The 16,488-nt window shown below is 42.0% G+C and overlaps 1 protein-coding gene across 2 annotated transcripts in view; it reads right to left on the reverse strand.

Annotated features, from left to right (window-relative positions):
* Positions 1-76: 76 nt before the first annotated feature.
* tdrd6 (tudor domain containing 6) overlaps positions 77-16,488 on the reverse strand; it is a 29,384-nt gene continuing 12,972 nt past the window's right edge. Inside the window, exons 12-27 of one of the 2 annotated variants that reach the window (XM_063223459.1) lie at positions 15,860-15,940; positions 15,639-15,719; positions 13,026-13,074; positions 12,694-12,755; positions 12,445-12,543; positions 12,187-12,292; positions 11,474-11,544; positions 10,826-10,913; positions 10,541-10,596; positions 10,369-10,435; positions 9,008-9,136; positions 8,734-8,810; positions 8,353-8,380; positions 2,171-2,250; positions 1,445-1,499; positions 77-380 (exon numbers count right to left, since the gene is read on the reverse strand). In XM_063223459.1, coding sequence (XP_063079529.1) covers positions 307-380; positions 1,445-1,499; positions 2,171-2,250; positions 8,353-8,380; positions 8,734-8,810; positions 9,008-9,136; positions 10,369-10,435; positions 10,541-10,596; positions 10,826-10,913; positions 11,474-11,544; positions 12,187-12,292; positions 12,445-12,543; positions 12,694-12,755; positions 13,026-13,074; positions 15,639-15,719; positions 15,860-15,940 — 1,203 coding nt within the window. In that variant the 3' untranslated portion in view covers positions 77-306. The remainder of the gene's footprint in view (positions 381-1,444; positions 1,500-2,170; positions 2,251-8,352; positions 8,381-8,733; positions 8,811-9,007; positions 9,137-10,368; positions 10,436-10,540; positions 10,597-10,825; positions 10,914-11,473; positions 11,545-12,186; positions 12,293-12,444; positions 12,544-12,693; positions 12,756-13,025; positions 13,075-15,638; positions 15,720-15,859; positions 15,941-16,488) is intronic. The other variant, XM_063223460.1, reaches the window with a different exon arrangement.

Here is a 16,488-nt window from a genome sequence, read left to right on the forward strand (position 1 = left end):
CTAATAGAATACAATTATGTGTAATAGAAGATGACTTTTAGAACCACACTTGAAGGTCACTTCAAAAATACAGCTCGAACATCAACATGCTTATTTATTTCTTTTCAAACTAAACATCTTTATTTCCTGACAAAAGAACAAATGAGCTTTGGCTCAAAATTAGTATCAAAAAGATGAAAACAGAAACTGTTGTGTCACACTTCCAGATTGCAAAAAAAAAACATTCCAGATATTCCAAAAAACAAACCTAGTACTTGATTGACTATTGAGAATCACAAAACGAATGAAAAAACAAAAATCACTGAATCACTGATCATCATAATCATCTGATGGCATCTCTGTCCGTAGGCTGAGATGGGTCACTCGACTCAGGAGATCCTCTGGAGACACAAAGCACAAGTTTACCATGATTGACACATTGAACCCTCAGCAAAAAACATATCGTCACCTTCCTAAAATAATAAAAATAAATCATTTTTTGGCCAAGTTGACGTTTTCACCTAACTCATGTCCTCCCCCTTTCTGGGGGAATTTTGTGTGTTCCCTGAAAAACTTGGAAAAAAATGACTTCGGCAATTATTTTAGGAAGGTGACGATATATTTTTTTCCAAGTCCCATCACGCCATTTCTGTACACTCTGATCTCGTTCAGAAAACCACCACAGCATTGGACTTATGCTCCTGGGAATGTCTGACTGACCACTAACAGCCAATTTCTTTTCATTCATTTAAATTAGTGTTGGCGGTACAACCCCCCCGGGGACGTTGGGAAGCCCTAGGGGGTCGTTGAGAAGGATACAGTTGAGATGGGGCGGTGCTTAGTTGTCATTGGGGCATTAGTCCATTTTAAAAGAATTATAGTGAGGGGGGCGTTGGCAGGCTTCGGATAAGGTGCAGGGGATGTTTGTCCAAAAAAGGTTGAGAACCAATTATATAAATAAACGTTTCTTTGTGCAAGGTTTGTGCAACCAATTCTGCATTGTCATTATAAACCAGAATGCATGCCCGTTTTCCATTTCTTAACTCCATTTCCTAACGTTCTAAAAGCTGCTTCATTTGTCCTGTTATTCACAGAGCTGTGGTGGTCAATGCAGCTGCTATGAGAAGTCCAGTGATTTGTGCCACCACGGCTGGGCCTGGGCCCAATCAGAAGGCTTGATAAGTTAAATTAACTGTCAGACATACAGGGATCACAAAGAGCCAGGGATGGTTCACTTCCTGTAAACTTGCGGTAGTATAAAGTAACAGCTACTTTGACTGTGCTTAATGAGGATTTACGCAAGACTGGTTCATCCTGACATTTCACCTCACAGCCAAATACAGGCACTCTAACTTTTTGTGAACACGTGTTGCATTTTTGTTGGGCCAAGCCCACCTTTCTTATGACTTTAGGCTAGGACACCTGGTACTGATGACAAACTCAGTACCCTACAGCTCTGCCTTACCCATTGACTGGCTGATGTCCTCCATCAAGGTCTTGTCTTCATTGGCATCTTTCACCTGTAAGAACAGGTGTCATGGTTAAGATATCTGGGTCTTGTTCCGGGGATTGTGTGCCTGCTGCAGGCCACGCTGCCATTCGTGCACACACAATTGACAACCTCGAGTAGTGTTCTTCCAAAACTCCATGTTGAGTTATTCGAAATATATTAATGAGAGCTACCTTGGCCACCTGCCTCGTAGATCATATAGTTGACTCTTTTCCACTGCCAGTTTTCTGTAGGCCTACAGCCCAACACAGCGTGACTCGGCCGCCACCTTTTGCTTTATGATTGAGCTGTGTCGTGTCTATTTGAAAAGCAAAAAGTGGCGGCAGAGTCACGCTTTGTCGAGCTGTAGGCCTACCAGAAAAACGTCAGTGGAAAAGAGGCATTAGTGTCGTGCGTAAAGCTGTGATGGCCCTGAATAAAGTATGTGCACTTGTTTTCACATGACTGCGCCCACAGCAGGCATACCCCGGGCCTGCTTTGGTTAATCATTTGAAAGCCAACTTGGGAAACTCCCATTGTCATTGTGACAGAAAGGGTTCCCACTCCTTTTTCATGAACAAATTCAAGCACTTTTGAGGCACATTCAAACTGCAAATTTTCAGTTTTCCAGCACCTTTAAATAGGTCGCAGGAAGGGACGAAAAAAAAAATTGAGCTTTTTGGGGGAAAAAAGGTGAATTACCGTGTCCTCAGAGCCTGTGTCGGAGTCTTCCGTGTCAGAGGTCAGATCAATCAGATTCACGTCCCCTCTCTCTCGTCCATCTGTTCAGTAGAAACAACATTATGAGCATATGCCACCTGGGGCCCGTACAAAGCTTGCACTTTTCCATGTTAAGTATGTCTTACTATATACACTCACCGACCACTTCATTAGGAACACCTCTCTAGTGCAGGATTGGACCCCCTTTTGCCTTCAGAACTGCCTGAACTGCCTACAACAATACTCAGGTTGGCTGTGGCATCCAACAAAGATAAATTGGTACTATTTGGCCCAAATTGTGCTAAGAAAATATCCTTATGCCATTATATCCCCAGCCTGAAATGTTGATGTAAAGCAGGGTTGACCCATGTTTTCATGTTGTTGACAACAAATTCTGACCATTCCACCTGAGTGTTGCAGTAGATATCAAGACTCATCAGACCAGGCAACATTTTTCCCGATCTTCTAGTGTCGTTTATGGTGAGCCTGTGTAAATTGTTGCTTCATTTTTCTGTTCTTAGCTGACAGGAGTGGCACCAAATGTGGTTTTCTGCAGCTGTAGCCCATTTGCCTCAAGATTGATGATGTGCTGTGTAATCAGGGATTTTCTTATGCATACCTCGGTTGTAACGAGTGTTTTTTTTTTTAACTTAATGTTGCCTTTGTATCAGCTCAAACCAGTATGGCCATTCTCATCTGACCTCTGCCATCAACAAGGCATTTTTGGCCATAGAATAGATGCTCACTGCATTTTTTTTCTTTTTCGTACCATTCTCTGTAAACCCTACAGATGGTTGTGTGTGAATATCCCAGTAGATCAGTCTTTTCTGAAATTCTCAAATCAGGCCCTTTCGGCACCCACAGCCATGCCATGTTAGAAGTCATTTAAATAACCGTTCTCCCCTATTATGATGCTCGGTTTGAACTCTATCAGATCACCTCGGCCATGTCTACATGCACAAATGCATGAAGTTGCCACTTTGTGATTGGCTGATCAGAAATTTGCCTCAATAAACAGTTGTAACAGGTGTTCCTAATGTAGTGGCCGGTGAGTGCATAACAATATAATATCTGAACATTGCGCATGTATACTAAATTTCATGTTAAATCGGATGCATCACATGAACTCAGCATGAAATCCTGCTTATGCATTTAAAATGTGGTGCATGAGGCCCATGGCCTCGTCATACCATAGCCTCTGTACTCATTTTGAACAGACTGAATTTCTGAAACTGCAGAATGAGGCGACAATGACCGGTGGGAGGGGTTAAAGGTCAACTCGGTTAAAGCTTTGAAGGTGCACTGTGTAGGATGTGGCCAGAGTTGGTATTGCAACTATGCTGTTCATTGAAAATGTGCTGCCTATTGCCAAATTTGATCTTTTCATGAATGTTTACTTAATAATAATCTAATTCACTAGTATGGCCAATATACAGTACGTTTTGCAGCTAAAAATGTATATTTCTGGTAATTCAAAATGGCAGACTATGGAGAAGATCCCCCTTTTCATGTATGAAAAGTGCAATTTTCTCAGTCATAATGAATACTCAGAATTTGATGGTGGCAAGTATTCATGAAAAAGATAACATTTGTGAATGGGCAGCATGAATTCTGGAAATAAACAACTAAAAATCTTACACAGTGCACCTTTACAGTTTTTCTCGATTGGTTTGGATGATTTCTTGAAACTGAGATGACATTCCTATAATCATTGGGTCATTTGCCCAAACATTCTTACACTTCTGCACAACAGTTCAGATAACTAGCAAAATGTCATATACCTCCCAAAACAGCTCATTCTTGCATCAGCACTAAATCTTCTCCCACATAAATAGCCAGTACCGTAAAAATGACATATATCCTTCTCAATTGCTTTGGCTCATTTGCATTCATTTAGTCATTCTGTCAAAATAAACTGGATGGTTCAGCATAACTACATGGATCCTCATCACTTGCTCATATCACTCCAAAAACAGTTTACCCGTGTGTCAAAACTAAAGTCCTTCTACAGAATGTGTTTTGAAAAAATGTCAAGAAATTAGCCAAATAACAGAGGAAACTGTAGTATATACGGTTGTAAAATTATTTTCTACAAACTAGTTAAGTTACAATACCATCTGGCCTGCTGAACACTGTCATGAATTTACTGTATACAGTAATGAAATTCTTAAAATATTATGTCTTTGACGGTTTTGACAATTGTGTAGAATGCTTTGCATATGATGACTTACACAATGAAATCATGCTGACATGTTTTGGAGAGGGCAACCATTAGACTGAGAATTGTCCGATTCGCTTGGATAAGAAAGGTCAATTTACTTGGAAAATGTGCTAAATGTATGCTCAAGGTGTCAACTGTAGGGTACTTCTATATACCCATCTGCAGAGATGTACTAAACATTTGAGACATGTACAAAGCATTTGAGATTTGATGAAAGCAATGAGAAATGCCATTCTGTTGTGGGAAATTGCAAGTTGGTTTGGGGATTTTTCCGTGTTGTTTTGAGAATGTCATCTCAGTTTTGAGAAATTAGCCAAACCAATCGAGAAAAACTGTAAGAGCTTGGATCGGATTTACTCAATCACCAATGTTTGGAGCTGTAGTGAAACCTGCCCAGTGTCCATTTCACCCTCTCCCATTTCGATAGATTGGGTTGAGATTACACGTTACTGACAACCAGGGCTTTGAACCGGTTCAAGGAACGAAAACGAAAACCGGAAACTTTTTGAATTTTACATGGAACGGAAACGAAACCGGAAACGTTATTATTTTTTATGTTCTGGAACAGGAACACTTATTTAAAAATAATGGTAACCGGTTAAAACCGGTTTTATTTCGATCCTCAACGTTTGTGTTGCCTTAGAATTAACTTAAAAAAAAAAAAAAAAACTAATTATTTTCCTGCGCGCGGCTGAGGTTCACTTCCTGTGTGACATCACATTCGCCGAGTCAAAATTCCCTTCCCTCCCAAACCATTCCTGGATGAATCGCTGACTGAATGGAAAGTGAGCTTTGGATTAAAAAGTCTTCACCCCACATCTTAAACAAGAGGTAAATTACGACCCATCGTTAATTAAAACGATCATTCCAAACACAATATCAATAACTATATTTGTCAACTCCACGTTAGTTAAACTAGCGAACAGTTGGCTAAAGAACGCCTCTGTTTTCCCGATGCCCATGGCTATCTATTCTTGGTAACACTAAACGGAATATCTTTCTCATTTGTGGCAACTTTTCTGTTTGTGTAGATGGGAAGACATGCTGAGAATCCAAATCGCCAGCTTTTTACCTTCGACCCAGCAACAAACAAATCAAAGTGCAGCGTTGAGGGATGTGGAGCCAAAATATCAGGCAACCACGCGGGGAACTTGCAGAGACATATCCAAAGGTTTCACCCGGACCTGTTACGGCCTACGAATTCTACTGCTAACTCCCAAAAAAGACCTGGCCCGTCTCAAAGAACTTTAGATGAGGTTGCTGTGAAGAAGCCAAAATTGATCCACGTACCCATTACATCAGAGGCTCTGGTAGATGTGTGTTTGGATCTTGTCACCGTGAACGGTAGACCGTTTTCCTTAATGGAAGACACTGGCTTTAGAAAAATAATAGACCCCCTACAACAAGCAATTGGAAATGGTTTCACAATTAATTCAGCCAACATTCGCGAGAGGGTCACAACACTCGCTGACAGCGAAAGGAGAAAATTGATCGATGAGCTTAGTGGCAGGCTTATCATGCTGAAAATCGATGGTGCCACTTGCAGAGATCGCTCTGTTTTGGGGATTAATGTGCAATATGCACAAGGAGAAAACATTGTGTTACGGACATTGGCTGTTCGAGAACTGTGCGAAAGACATACGGCCTCCTACATATCTTCTGTGGTACAGGAGGTGTTGGAGGAGTACAAAATCAGTCTGAAGCAGGTGTACTCTATCACTGCGGACAACGGTGCCAACATGCAGAAGGCAGTGCAACTATTGTCCGACCTGCAAGCAACAGGCAATGACGAAGAGGGTACTGGTGCAGACACGGATGCTGACACGGGGAGAGATCCTTATGTTGAAATTGATTCTGTTGATCAGGGGAAGATATTGCGCAGCGTGCGTTGTTCAGCACACACTTTACAACTAGCAGTTGATGATGCATTGAAAGAGAAGGGGGTGTCTAACGTCATTGCTAAAGCACGCCGTGTTGCTAAAAAGTTGCGCACTCCAAATGTTGTGGCCGTCATTAAAAGAATGGGCCACAAGAGGGCCATAGTCGACTGCCCCACGCGCTGGCATTCTACACACGACATGCTAGAGCGACTTTGCGAGCTCAGATCATTTTGTGATGACATGTCGCCTACCGTCAATGAGCTGCATTTAAGTGAACCCGAGTGGCAGGCCATTTCAAATGTAGTCAATGTGTTGAAACCTGCAAAAATTACAACCAAATGCATCCAATCAGAACAGCTTACCGCAGGTGACTTTTACGGCCAGTGGCTTAAGTGTGTGCTAGATACCGACAAAATCGACAGCCCCTTTGCCAAACGACTGGTCCAGTGCATGAAATCACGTCAACACACACTGTTTGAAAATGATGCATTCGTGGCCGCCTTATTTGTCGACCAGGTACAGGCTGTTTTTGACAGATAATCAGGCTGATATGGCGAAATTACACCTGTGCCGCACTTGGGATATGATCCAAAACCTGTCCGCCGCCTCCACAGACAGCGCAGCTGAGCGTTCATCATCATCATCTGAAGATGATGACGAAATTGAGAAGCTGCTGATGGCAAAAGAAAGAGAAACCACTGTCGTACAAAAGGGCCGAGTTCCCATTGCATCGTTGTTAGACGCCTATTGCAGAGAAGCGCGTTTAAAGCGCACCGAGAATGTTCTTCGTTATTGGGCGTCCATGGCCGCTTCAAATGCAGATATGCACAAACTCGCAATGTCCGTCATAGCGCTCCCCGTGACCCAAGTCAGCGTGGAGCGCGCATTTTCATCTTTGAAGTTTATTCTTTCTCCGCTTAGGTCGTCCCTGAATGACAAAATGCTGGAAGACATTCTTTTCATTCGCTTGAATAAACTATTTGGAATGTAGGCCGACCCATTTGCTTTCCGTCTTGTTAATTAACGTCAGATAGAAGGGGAGCCTTCTGCTTTTGTGACTGACTACATGACTTCTTTTATTTTTATGTTTTTATTATTATCATTGGCTGTTACTGTTAGCCATATTTTTTTGCATCGTGGAAGGCAATTACAATTAGGCCTGTCAGTCACTCATCTTTTTTTGTTTGTTTAAAAATGCAAGGTAGGCTATAGCCTCTTTTTCTTATTTTTTTGCGAACTGTTAAATGTGAGCCACTGTTATAGGCTATAATTGCCTAGGCTATGTGTGTTGATAAACAATAGGGCCTACCTGATAATACATACAGCCTAATTTCAAGTAGGCCTAAGAAAAACTTGACAAAAAACTTTGTTACGGTATGAGTAGGCTACCGGTAGGCCTACTGGACGGCCTTTCCCCCAACAGTTGGAATTTGTTGTTGCCTTTGTCATGGCATAACCACCTGTAATGTGGTGAAGTTTGCGTGGAAATGTTCTCTTAATAAAAAATAAACACATTTGAGATAATTGTATGTCTATTTACTTATTATTATTATTATTATTATTAATAATATTAATATTAACAGGCTAAGAATATAATTATTATTTAATAATGGTTGTAAATATTATATTTGGTTTAAGCTGGAAGAGGAAGCTGTTTCATAGCATTAAACAGCTGCAGGAACGAAATTAACCGTTCCGGGAACATTATTTTTTGGTTATAACCGGTTCGGGAACGTCAATTTATTGGTGGAACACAAAACCGGAAACGTTATAATTCCGTTTCTGTTCGGAACGAACCGATTGGAAAAAAATAACGGTTCAAAGCCCTGCTGACAACATGACCAGAAAAGAGCCGACGCAGACGGAACATGAATTGAAATGGCACTGCCGAAGAGGTGAAAGTCATCTTGTGGTCATCTTTTCAAACAGGCCTTCGAACACAATACCTTCTCTGCGCATGATGCCCCATAAAATCAACACAACTTGGTAACTTTTCACCAATGCTCTGAATGTTCATCAAATCTTGAATATCTACATCATCAAGTGTTTTCAAGGTAACTTACATTCCAACCGCTCTCTCCCCGCTTCCATCTGCATGGAGGATGGGAAAAAAGTTTGCTTTAGTTAGACAGTGACAAAAAAATCTGTACTCTGTATCTGTACCTTTGTAATATCTCAGTCCTTGGTGTATCAGTGAGAAGGGCAGTCTGACTTAGAATCTTCACAGGACATTTGGTTTTCATACCAACACATCAACATCAATTTTACAACAGTGTGTAGTAGAGTTACAGTTAAGTCAGCTAGAAAAACTGTGTTGGATTTTGCCATTCATCTACACAGTTTCTCTGTACATGTGTGTCGAGTTGTGCAAAAACTGCTGAAGTTACAAAAATGAGCTTCAGTGATCTGAACACCTGTAAAACCAACATGCAAACATACTGCACCTTGTGCTTTGGAGAGAAGTCTAGAAGTTCAAGCCAGGCCACAGCTTTCAGATCTACTGCAGTCGGGCTGTGGTCCTCTGTCATACAATTAAAAAATGTTTAGTCAAGTCAAGTCAAGTAGGTTTTATTGTCAATTTCTTTACATGCACTGGTCATACAAAGAATTTGAAATTAAATTAACCACCAGATAATTCAATTTGATATTAAGTGGCCATGAACTATTTAAGCGTAGAGTAATGCTGTGAAAAAAACCCCATCATGGAGTGTAACTAACCAGACATGTCAGGCTCCTGCTTTTCTGAGGTGTCTTCACCGGTGACGAGAGCCATCTCACGTAGTGTGCCTGTGACACCGCAAAGATGATCAACTGTGTCCTTGGTATCAGAGGATTCTTTGTCAAGTTCTGTGAAGAATTGGGGGAAAAGCACAACACACAAAGCATTAACCTAGAGTAGTGCTTCTCAACAGGGGCTCCTGTGGGTGGGGTGCTCAGTTGCCATCAGGGGGAATTAGTCTGTTGATTTGTAGCTCTTTGAGTGCCATGGATTTGAAAACGCGTCTTTTCAGAATGTATGGCACAGAGCCAAAGACTTGATATCAAATGGCACACTTGTGCACTTCCGGCCCTATGTTTCAGTGCGTTACTAATACGGCATATGCACTGAAACATGAACACTAAAGTGCACAAGTGCACCATTTGAGATTCAGCCAAAGACTTGATATCAAGTCAATTGTGTTTTTTTTATGGGGGGTGGGGCCTAACACATTGATCTGGTATGTTTGTTGTTCACATGGACAAAGAACTCAATATTTTATGGCTCTTGAAAAAACACTCAAATGTTCAAAAATGCCTGGCAACCCCCCAGTCTAAATTTGAAAATGGCTGGCACTCAATGAGTTAATACCGGGATGTTGGCAGGATTACAATACGCATCCGGGTAGTTTTGCTCCTAAATGTGCGTTACGTCCCTTTATAGGGGAAAACAAACCAAATGTATAATTAACTTACATGCTAGAGCGGCTAGCCTAAATGTACACAGTCCATGCTTCAGCCACGGCTGTTTGGCTATATTATTTGAACAGCAGACAACACAACACGTTTTCGGCATGTTGAGCGTGAACAACGCTAGTCTACAGGTCCTTGTCTTTCCTTTTCCAACACCACCAACTGACTTCCATTGACTTTTCCCCCAATGTTTTCCCCCAAAAAGAGGCGTAACGCACATGTAACACGTCACGCCGTTTTCCACTGACTGGCAGTGGAAAAGAGGCATATGAGGTCAAGCTATTTTTGGGAGGCTTATGATGATTTCAAGGGGGGTGGGTTTTTTTGGTTTTGTTTTTTCTCTCCAAAAAAAAAAGATTGAGAACCACAGACCCATAGAACCTCACTAATTTTGTGATTTTAAAGCAGTGTATAACCAACGTTTCAAGGAGGCCCTACCTTGCATAGTAGTGTTTTTATTGCACAGACACGTTTCGGCGTGTGCCTTCTTCAGTGCAACACTACTATGGAAGGTGCGGTCTCCTCCTTGAAACATTGAATCTAAAATTTGGGCCAGCACCCTCAGAGGCTTAAATAACTAAGAGTGACGCCTGCTCCAAGAAGAAAATTGACATTAGTGTATAACCAACCAGTTGTCTTGGGCTCCTCTTCCACAGCTACCGTTTCCCCTGCGCCTGCCTTCTGGGTCTCCTCCACCTGCAACAAGAGATGACATTTTAAACTTGCAATCTAAGAGAAAATACATGTTTGGTCATCATGGGGTGGGGGTGGGGGGCGGCAAAGCTTTTTATTTCAATTCACCTCTTCTTCAGTGGCAGGTAGATCCGTTGCATCCTCCACGTCATCAGAATCCAGCTCTGGGGCAAAGATTTACACAATATTGTATGACATCAATATTAGTGTTTCAAATTTAACATGTTCAAAGAGTGTGTTAATTCCAATGAGAACTCAGACGTGTCAATGAATTGCTTCTTCCATTTGTTGATAAAACATTTCAAATACTGTATCATTTAATATGTGCATCCTTAAGTGAAAAGATATCTGCCTTAAACCAAATACGACTTACTAATCAATAAGCCATCTTACCATTACTCAATAATACAGCAGCTTGTGACACTAGCAGTGAAACAAAATTGTCAACACCCGCATCAGTCTGGAGATCACCCAACAGGTCCTGAAACATAGATTACAGTGTACAACCAAATATTGGTATTTGCATGACGAGGAACAGTATGGTCTTCAATTCATCTCAATAAAGCAACAATCTGTAGTTTTTATTTTACACCCCAACCATGTTCCCAAAATCATTTCAGTAACTCATTACATTACACTTAGCTGATGCCTTTATCCAAAACGACTCACAGATATTACAGGGTATTGGTTATAGTCCCTGGAGTAGTATGGAGTTAGGTGCCTTGCTCAAGAGGATCTCAGCCATGGAGTGTGGTAGGGAGTGGAAGGGGTGGGATTCCAACCAGCAAACCCTCTGATCGAAAGCCCATCTCCTTAACCGTTTAAGGCCACAGCTGACCATAGCAACTCTTCACAAACTTTTTTTACCAGGCGAAAGGCACCTCTACAAATCAATTGTACCACCCTCCATGAGCTGCAACCTACAGTTGTACACAGCTTGGTGGGGCAGGCCATCTCTCAACATCATATCAAGTGGAATGTTTAGATTTCCTTCCATTAACTGTACCACTTTCTAATCTACTCCCAACTTGCTTAGCTTACCTCTGGTTGGAATAACAGTACTGAATGAGCCTCAGACGCATTGGGGTCCACAGCAATCGAAGTGGGATGCTCTGTCATGGATTTCAAACATAATTTTACAATGCGTGGTAGGTGGATGGGTTAGCTGGTCTAAGTGATGAGAAAATTAATACATAGCAAAAATCTTTTTCAGAGGACCTAGTCAGGGTGGATTGTCAGTGGGTTCTTTCAATTATCCAAACTACCGTCCTCCCTTGTGCCTCATGATGTTGCAAGACATTGATGACAGAAGCTCCATTCAACATCTCGCAGATGTGCAATTCAAAGGTATTTTTTTTTCTTTTGCAATTGGGATATTAAATGTGGAAATATTGTGGTGAGGCTGACCGGGGGGAAACGAGCGTTTTCTCCACGGAGGTGGGGCGTGAGGGAAGCGTGAGGCCACAAGAACAGGTCGAGGACGAGAGTTAGGATAATGCAGTGTTTCTCAAAGTGGGGCGTGTGACATCTGATTTTTGCTTTTTTTCCCACAAGGAAATGATTTCCCGTCTCGCCAATAAGTCAGTAAGTTTAAAGCCCTCACCAACATAATATTATTAATCGTCATGAATTTGAATAGCATAGGAAATGAACACGCATCTGCATTCGGCAGCATTCAGACCCTCTGAGGGGGGAATGATGGAAAAAGTTTGAGAACCACTGGGATAATGGAATATAGCTACTGTAGAACCAACCAGTGATCTTATGTTCCTCGTGTGAGGTGTCTTCCACAGCTACAGGATCCACTTCAGATGCCGTTCCCACGGAGCTCTGGGTCTCCTCCGCCTCCTCAGCTGTTTGCTAAACAGCAAACAACAAGAAACAACCAGACACAAGACGTAACCAGGTTGGAGGTGGAATGGAAAGAAGAGGTTGGTTGTTGTGAGAGAACAGTGATGAAGGGAACTGTGCAGGTAGGAGAAGTTCCAAGACATTGGTGTGTTTTTATTCACCTGCTGGTCAGTGGCAGGAACATCGTTTGGGGCGTCATCTTCAAGTGCAACAAGTTCCACGTTGCCTGGCATTTCCAAAGAGCTGTCAAACTCCTCCGGCTGTGGACAGAGACGATTTGTTTGCAAAAAGGAAAACTATAATAATTATACAATTACAACCACTAATCATGATCATAATAATAATCATGATAATTATCATCATAATAACAACAAAAACAACAACATTTATTTCAGCAACAATCAATTCACCTGTTCTTCAGGGAGAGGGAGATCCACTGCATAACTGGTATGATCGCAGTCTTTGCCCAGAGCTGTAGGGATTAAACATTCATTTAGTTCAGTGGTTCTCAAACTTTTTTGAACAAACACCCCCCGGACCTCATCATAACCCTCCCATAGCCCTCCTCGTCCATTGATTAGGACAATGCACATTAATGCACATCAGCAGTCACCAACAAACCAGCAATAACACAATATGAATACAACCGAGTTGGCGGAACTGCTAAATTTCATCCATTGCCCTGAGCCAGGTGTCAAAAGAAACAGGAAGACAAATACATGACAATACAGACAATACACACCTTGGGGAAGATCAGCCGACAGGGCAGCATCCGTGTGTACAGTCGAACTCTATAAAAGAATTACCTTAGGTTAAGACTAAGTGCACATTTAACAACTCAAAGAACAGGTTGTAATGACGAAAGAAAGTGGAGCACTAGGGCCGTCAACAGTAATCGATGCGGCAATGGATCGCGATGCAGGGCATGGACAATTCAGCATCGATTTGGCCACAAGCCAGATCGATTTGGTGTATTAAAGGGGTATGCCACTATTTTGGGGCTTAATACAGTTAAAATCGTTGGCTGGGGTTTATAGAGGTGGTAAAGTGTCTTAACTTTTCTTACAGCAAGACAACGCTTAACATGAAAAATAAAAGAGGGAATATGTCGCTAAGCTCGTGAAAGTCAATGGATCTGTGTAGCATTGTAGCAAAAAAAACAAACAGCAAAACTTCCAAAGTATATTCAACTGCAGAGTGCAGAAGGGTAGGTCTGGAGGTCTGAGTACCCGCACGCCTCACATTTTGCCTCTCCCCCTCCCTGTCTTTTCTTTAAATTTCGGTTGCGCGTGCATCACTGCATCCAAAGGGTTGGTGCTGCTCTCTCTCTCTCTCTCTCTCTCTCTCCATATAAATTTCACCTACCTCTAACCTATTCCATGTCTCGTTCTCCGTTCTCCTTATAATCAACGTCTTTGAAAGCGTGATATTAAATCGGCAAGCGCGTCATAAACATTTGAAGCAAATAGGCTATGGGGACAGCACCGTTCGTGCTTATAAATCGATCTGGATCAATGACCACATTCATAGACCGTGCTCTCCACATTAATTTCACTTACCTCTAACCTATTCCGTGTCTCGTTCTCCGTTCTCCCAATAATCAACGTCTTTGAAAGCTGACATTAAATCGGCAATGCATCATAAACATTTGAAACAAATAGGCTATGGGGACAGCACCGCTCGTGCTTATAAATCGACGTGGATCAATGACCACATTCATAGACCGTGCCCTACATCTGAATGACATGAACCTATGATTGATAATGCAAAAAAGCTTTGGAATCTTTGTCTTGGAGCACTTTTGTGTCCCCACCAATGTCAAAATCAAAGTTTTGCCCTTGGTGCCCATGGTTTTCAGTGATGGGTAGGCCCGTTTAATTTTCCCCGTTGTGGATGAAGAGGCCTATCGTGTGGGATAACACAGCGTGGTTTAATTTTTCGAGTGGATCACACATGGAATAATTTGCGGGCGTTTTACTGCCATCTGGTTACTTTTCTTGTAGCACCCGTCTTAGGTCGAGTGGTTTGCAAACTAAGATACCGCCCTCCAGAAGAGGCACTTAATAATAATACAAAGTAGACCCATGCGTTTACAAAATATCTATATATTGTCCTTAATTTCCCTCAGGATTAATAAATGATAGCCTACTATAGGCTACAAAACAGCTAATGTAACCTCTAGCGCAGCGTTGCCGCTAGGAGGGGGACGAGACTAACGAATGGCTTATGTCAAGTCAGGTGTCTAGGTGTCTAGTCGCGACGTGAAGGCATGCGGCAGTCAAATATTTGTTTGCATGGATCTACGTTGATTACATCAAACAAGCTTCGTTGAAATAAGTCAACTTAAGGTAAGACAATAGGGTTAAGCGCTGAGGTAGGCTTTGTGGTTTTTTTTTGTATTATGCGTTGTTCCCCCATGAATCCTTTTTAAAGCATTGGTGCAACAACCAACTTTGGCAAATCGCATTGAACTAACAAGCTCGTGAAATGCACTTATGTGGTGGTTAGCCCTGTGCAGTGGCTATTCAGCAGATACATATTCTGGGCCAGTGTGTATATCGCCTACAGTAGGTTGCCGATTTCAGGACATAGTCAAGTAAATTAGTTGACGATGACAACTGTTCAGTCCCTCCCTCCCGACCCCTAAACATTTTACCTTGCTGCTCCGGAAAAATTGCCCCTTTCGTGGCATGCAGCATCTTCAGTTTGACCATCCTTCATCACATTAATTGAATAGCCAATAAGGACGCAGTGATGCACGGCCGTTTCCACACGTCTCCCCAAGTTTCACCCTTGGCAAAGCGCAAACATCTAGCCTACCGACGAGAAGGCTGGCAGTTTAAAAATGAATGTGTTTCGGACAAGGATGGGGCCGCGCGTCTTGGTCGTGACAGCTTGGATATGGAGGAGGCATAGAATGTGTTAGTAATCTATGGGAGGAGGGCATTGAGGTCGATATGGATAAGGTGGTTGACTAACAAATCACTGTTGGCTGTGGTTGTGTTGTGTTGAGCCCACACAGTCGCCTCTTTCTTTTTCTTTAATTGAACATTATAATAATATTATGATATATGTTTGAGCTCAGCCCTGGTGGGGTGCGAATGTTGTGAACAATAACAGACGTTTATAACATCAAACATAGCCTATTGCCGGGTAGAGGACCTCGACATAACCTCCGTCACAAACTTGGTGCTCCGTCCCTGCGGATCGCAATGCATCGTTGAATCGGATCGGATCGAATCGAAACCCTCCGGATCGCAATTGGATTGAATCATGAGAGCATTGCCGATCCACACCTCTATGGAGCACTCATTTACGATACAAGCTTACTGATAAAATATAAATAGAGCAATACCTCCGTCTGTACGTCTTCAACAACTTCAAAGACGCTTTGAGGATTGACCGTCACCTGAGAGTCCTGGTCTAGCAACACCACCTGCATGTGAGAATTACCTTGGGTTAAGACTAAGTGCACATTTAACAACTCAAAGAACAAGTTACCTACTCACTGAAGAAAGAAAGTGGAGCACTCGTTTAAGATACAAGATTGCTGATTAAACATAAAAGGAGTAATACCTCTGTCTGTCCCTCTTCAACGACTTCAAAGACGCTTTGAGGATCGACTGTCACCTGAGAGTCCAGGTCTAGCAACACCACCTGCACAGAATTATTAGGCAAACGAGTTTTTGACCATCACTATTTGACCTGAGCGAGCACTGAGGCGAAACGCGTTGTTCGCTCTAATAAACGAGCATTAAGTCAAGAAAGTGTGTGGTAGACATCTTTCTTTTGGAGTTTTTGACCATATTGTCTTTTTTATGCATATTTCCCAACAACAACCTATATGAACATGAAAATCCAAATATTGGATTTAAGCATTCCAGGTCATGCATATTTGTATAATAAGATGTGTGGTAGTGGTGTAATCAAAGAGCCCAACACCTTATATCAGGTGTGCATAATTATTAGGCAACTTTGTTTTCGTCTGTGAAAATGGGCCACAACATAGATCAATGTTACCTGATAATTATATACACCTGATAAAGGGTATTGGGCTCCTTCAATCATACAATCTCTTACTATACAAATGAGCATGACCTGGAAGGCTTAAATCCAATAGGTTTTCATGTTCATAGCAGTTGGTGTTGAAAAATATGCATAAAAATGGACGATATGGTGAAACAACTTAACCTAATACTGCTGCA

The sequence above is a fragment of the Engraulis encrasicolus genome, chromosome 18 (assembly GCF_034702125.1).
Source record: "Engraulis encrasicolus isolate BLACKSEA-1 chromosome 18, IST_EnEncr_1.0, whole genome shotgun sequence".
In the NCBI taxonomy this organism is placed as follows: Eukaryota; Metazoa; Chordata; class Actinopteri; order Clupeiformes; family Engraulidae; genus Engraulis; species Engraulis encrasicolus.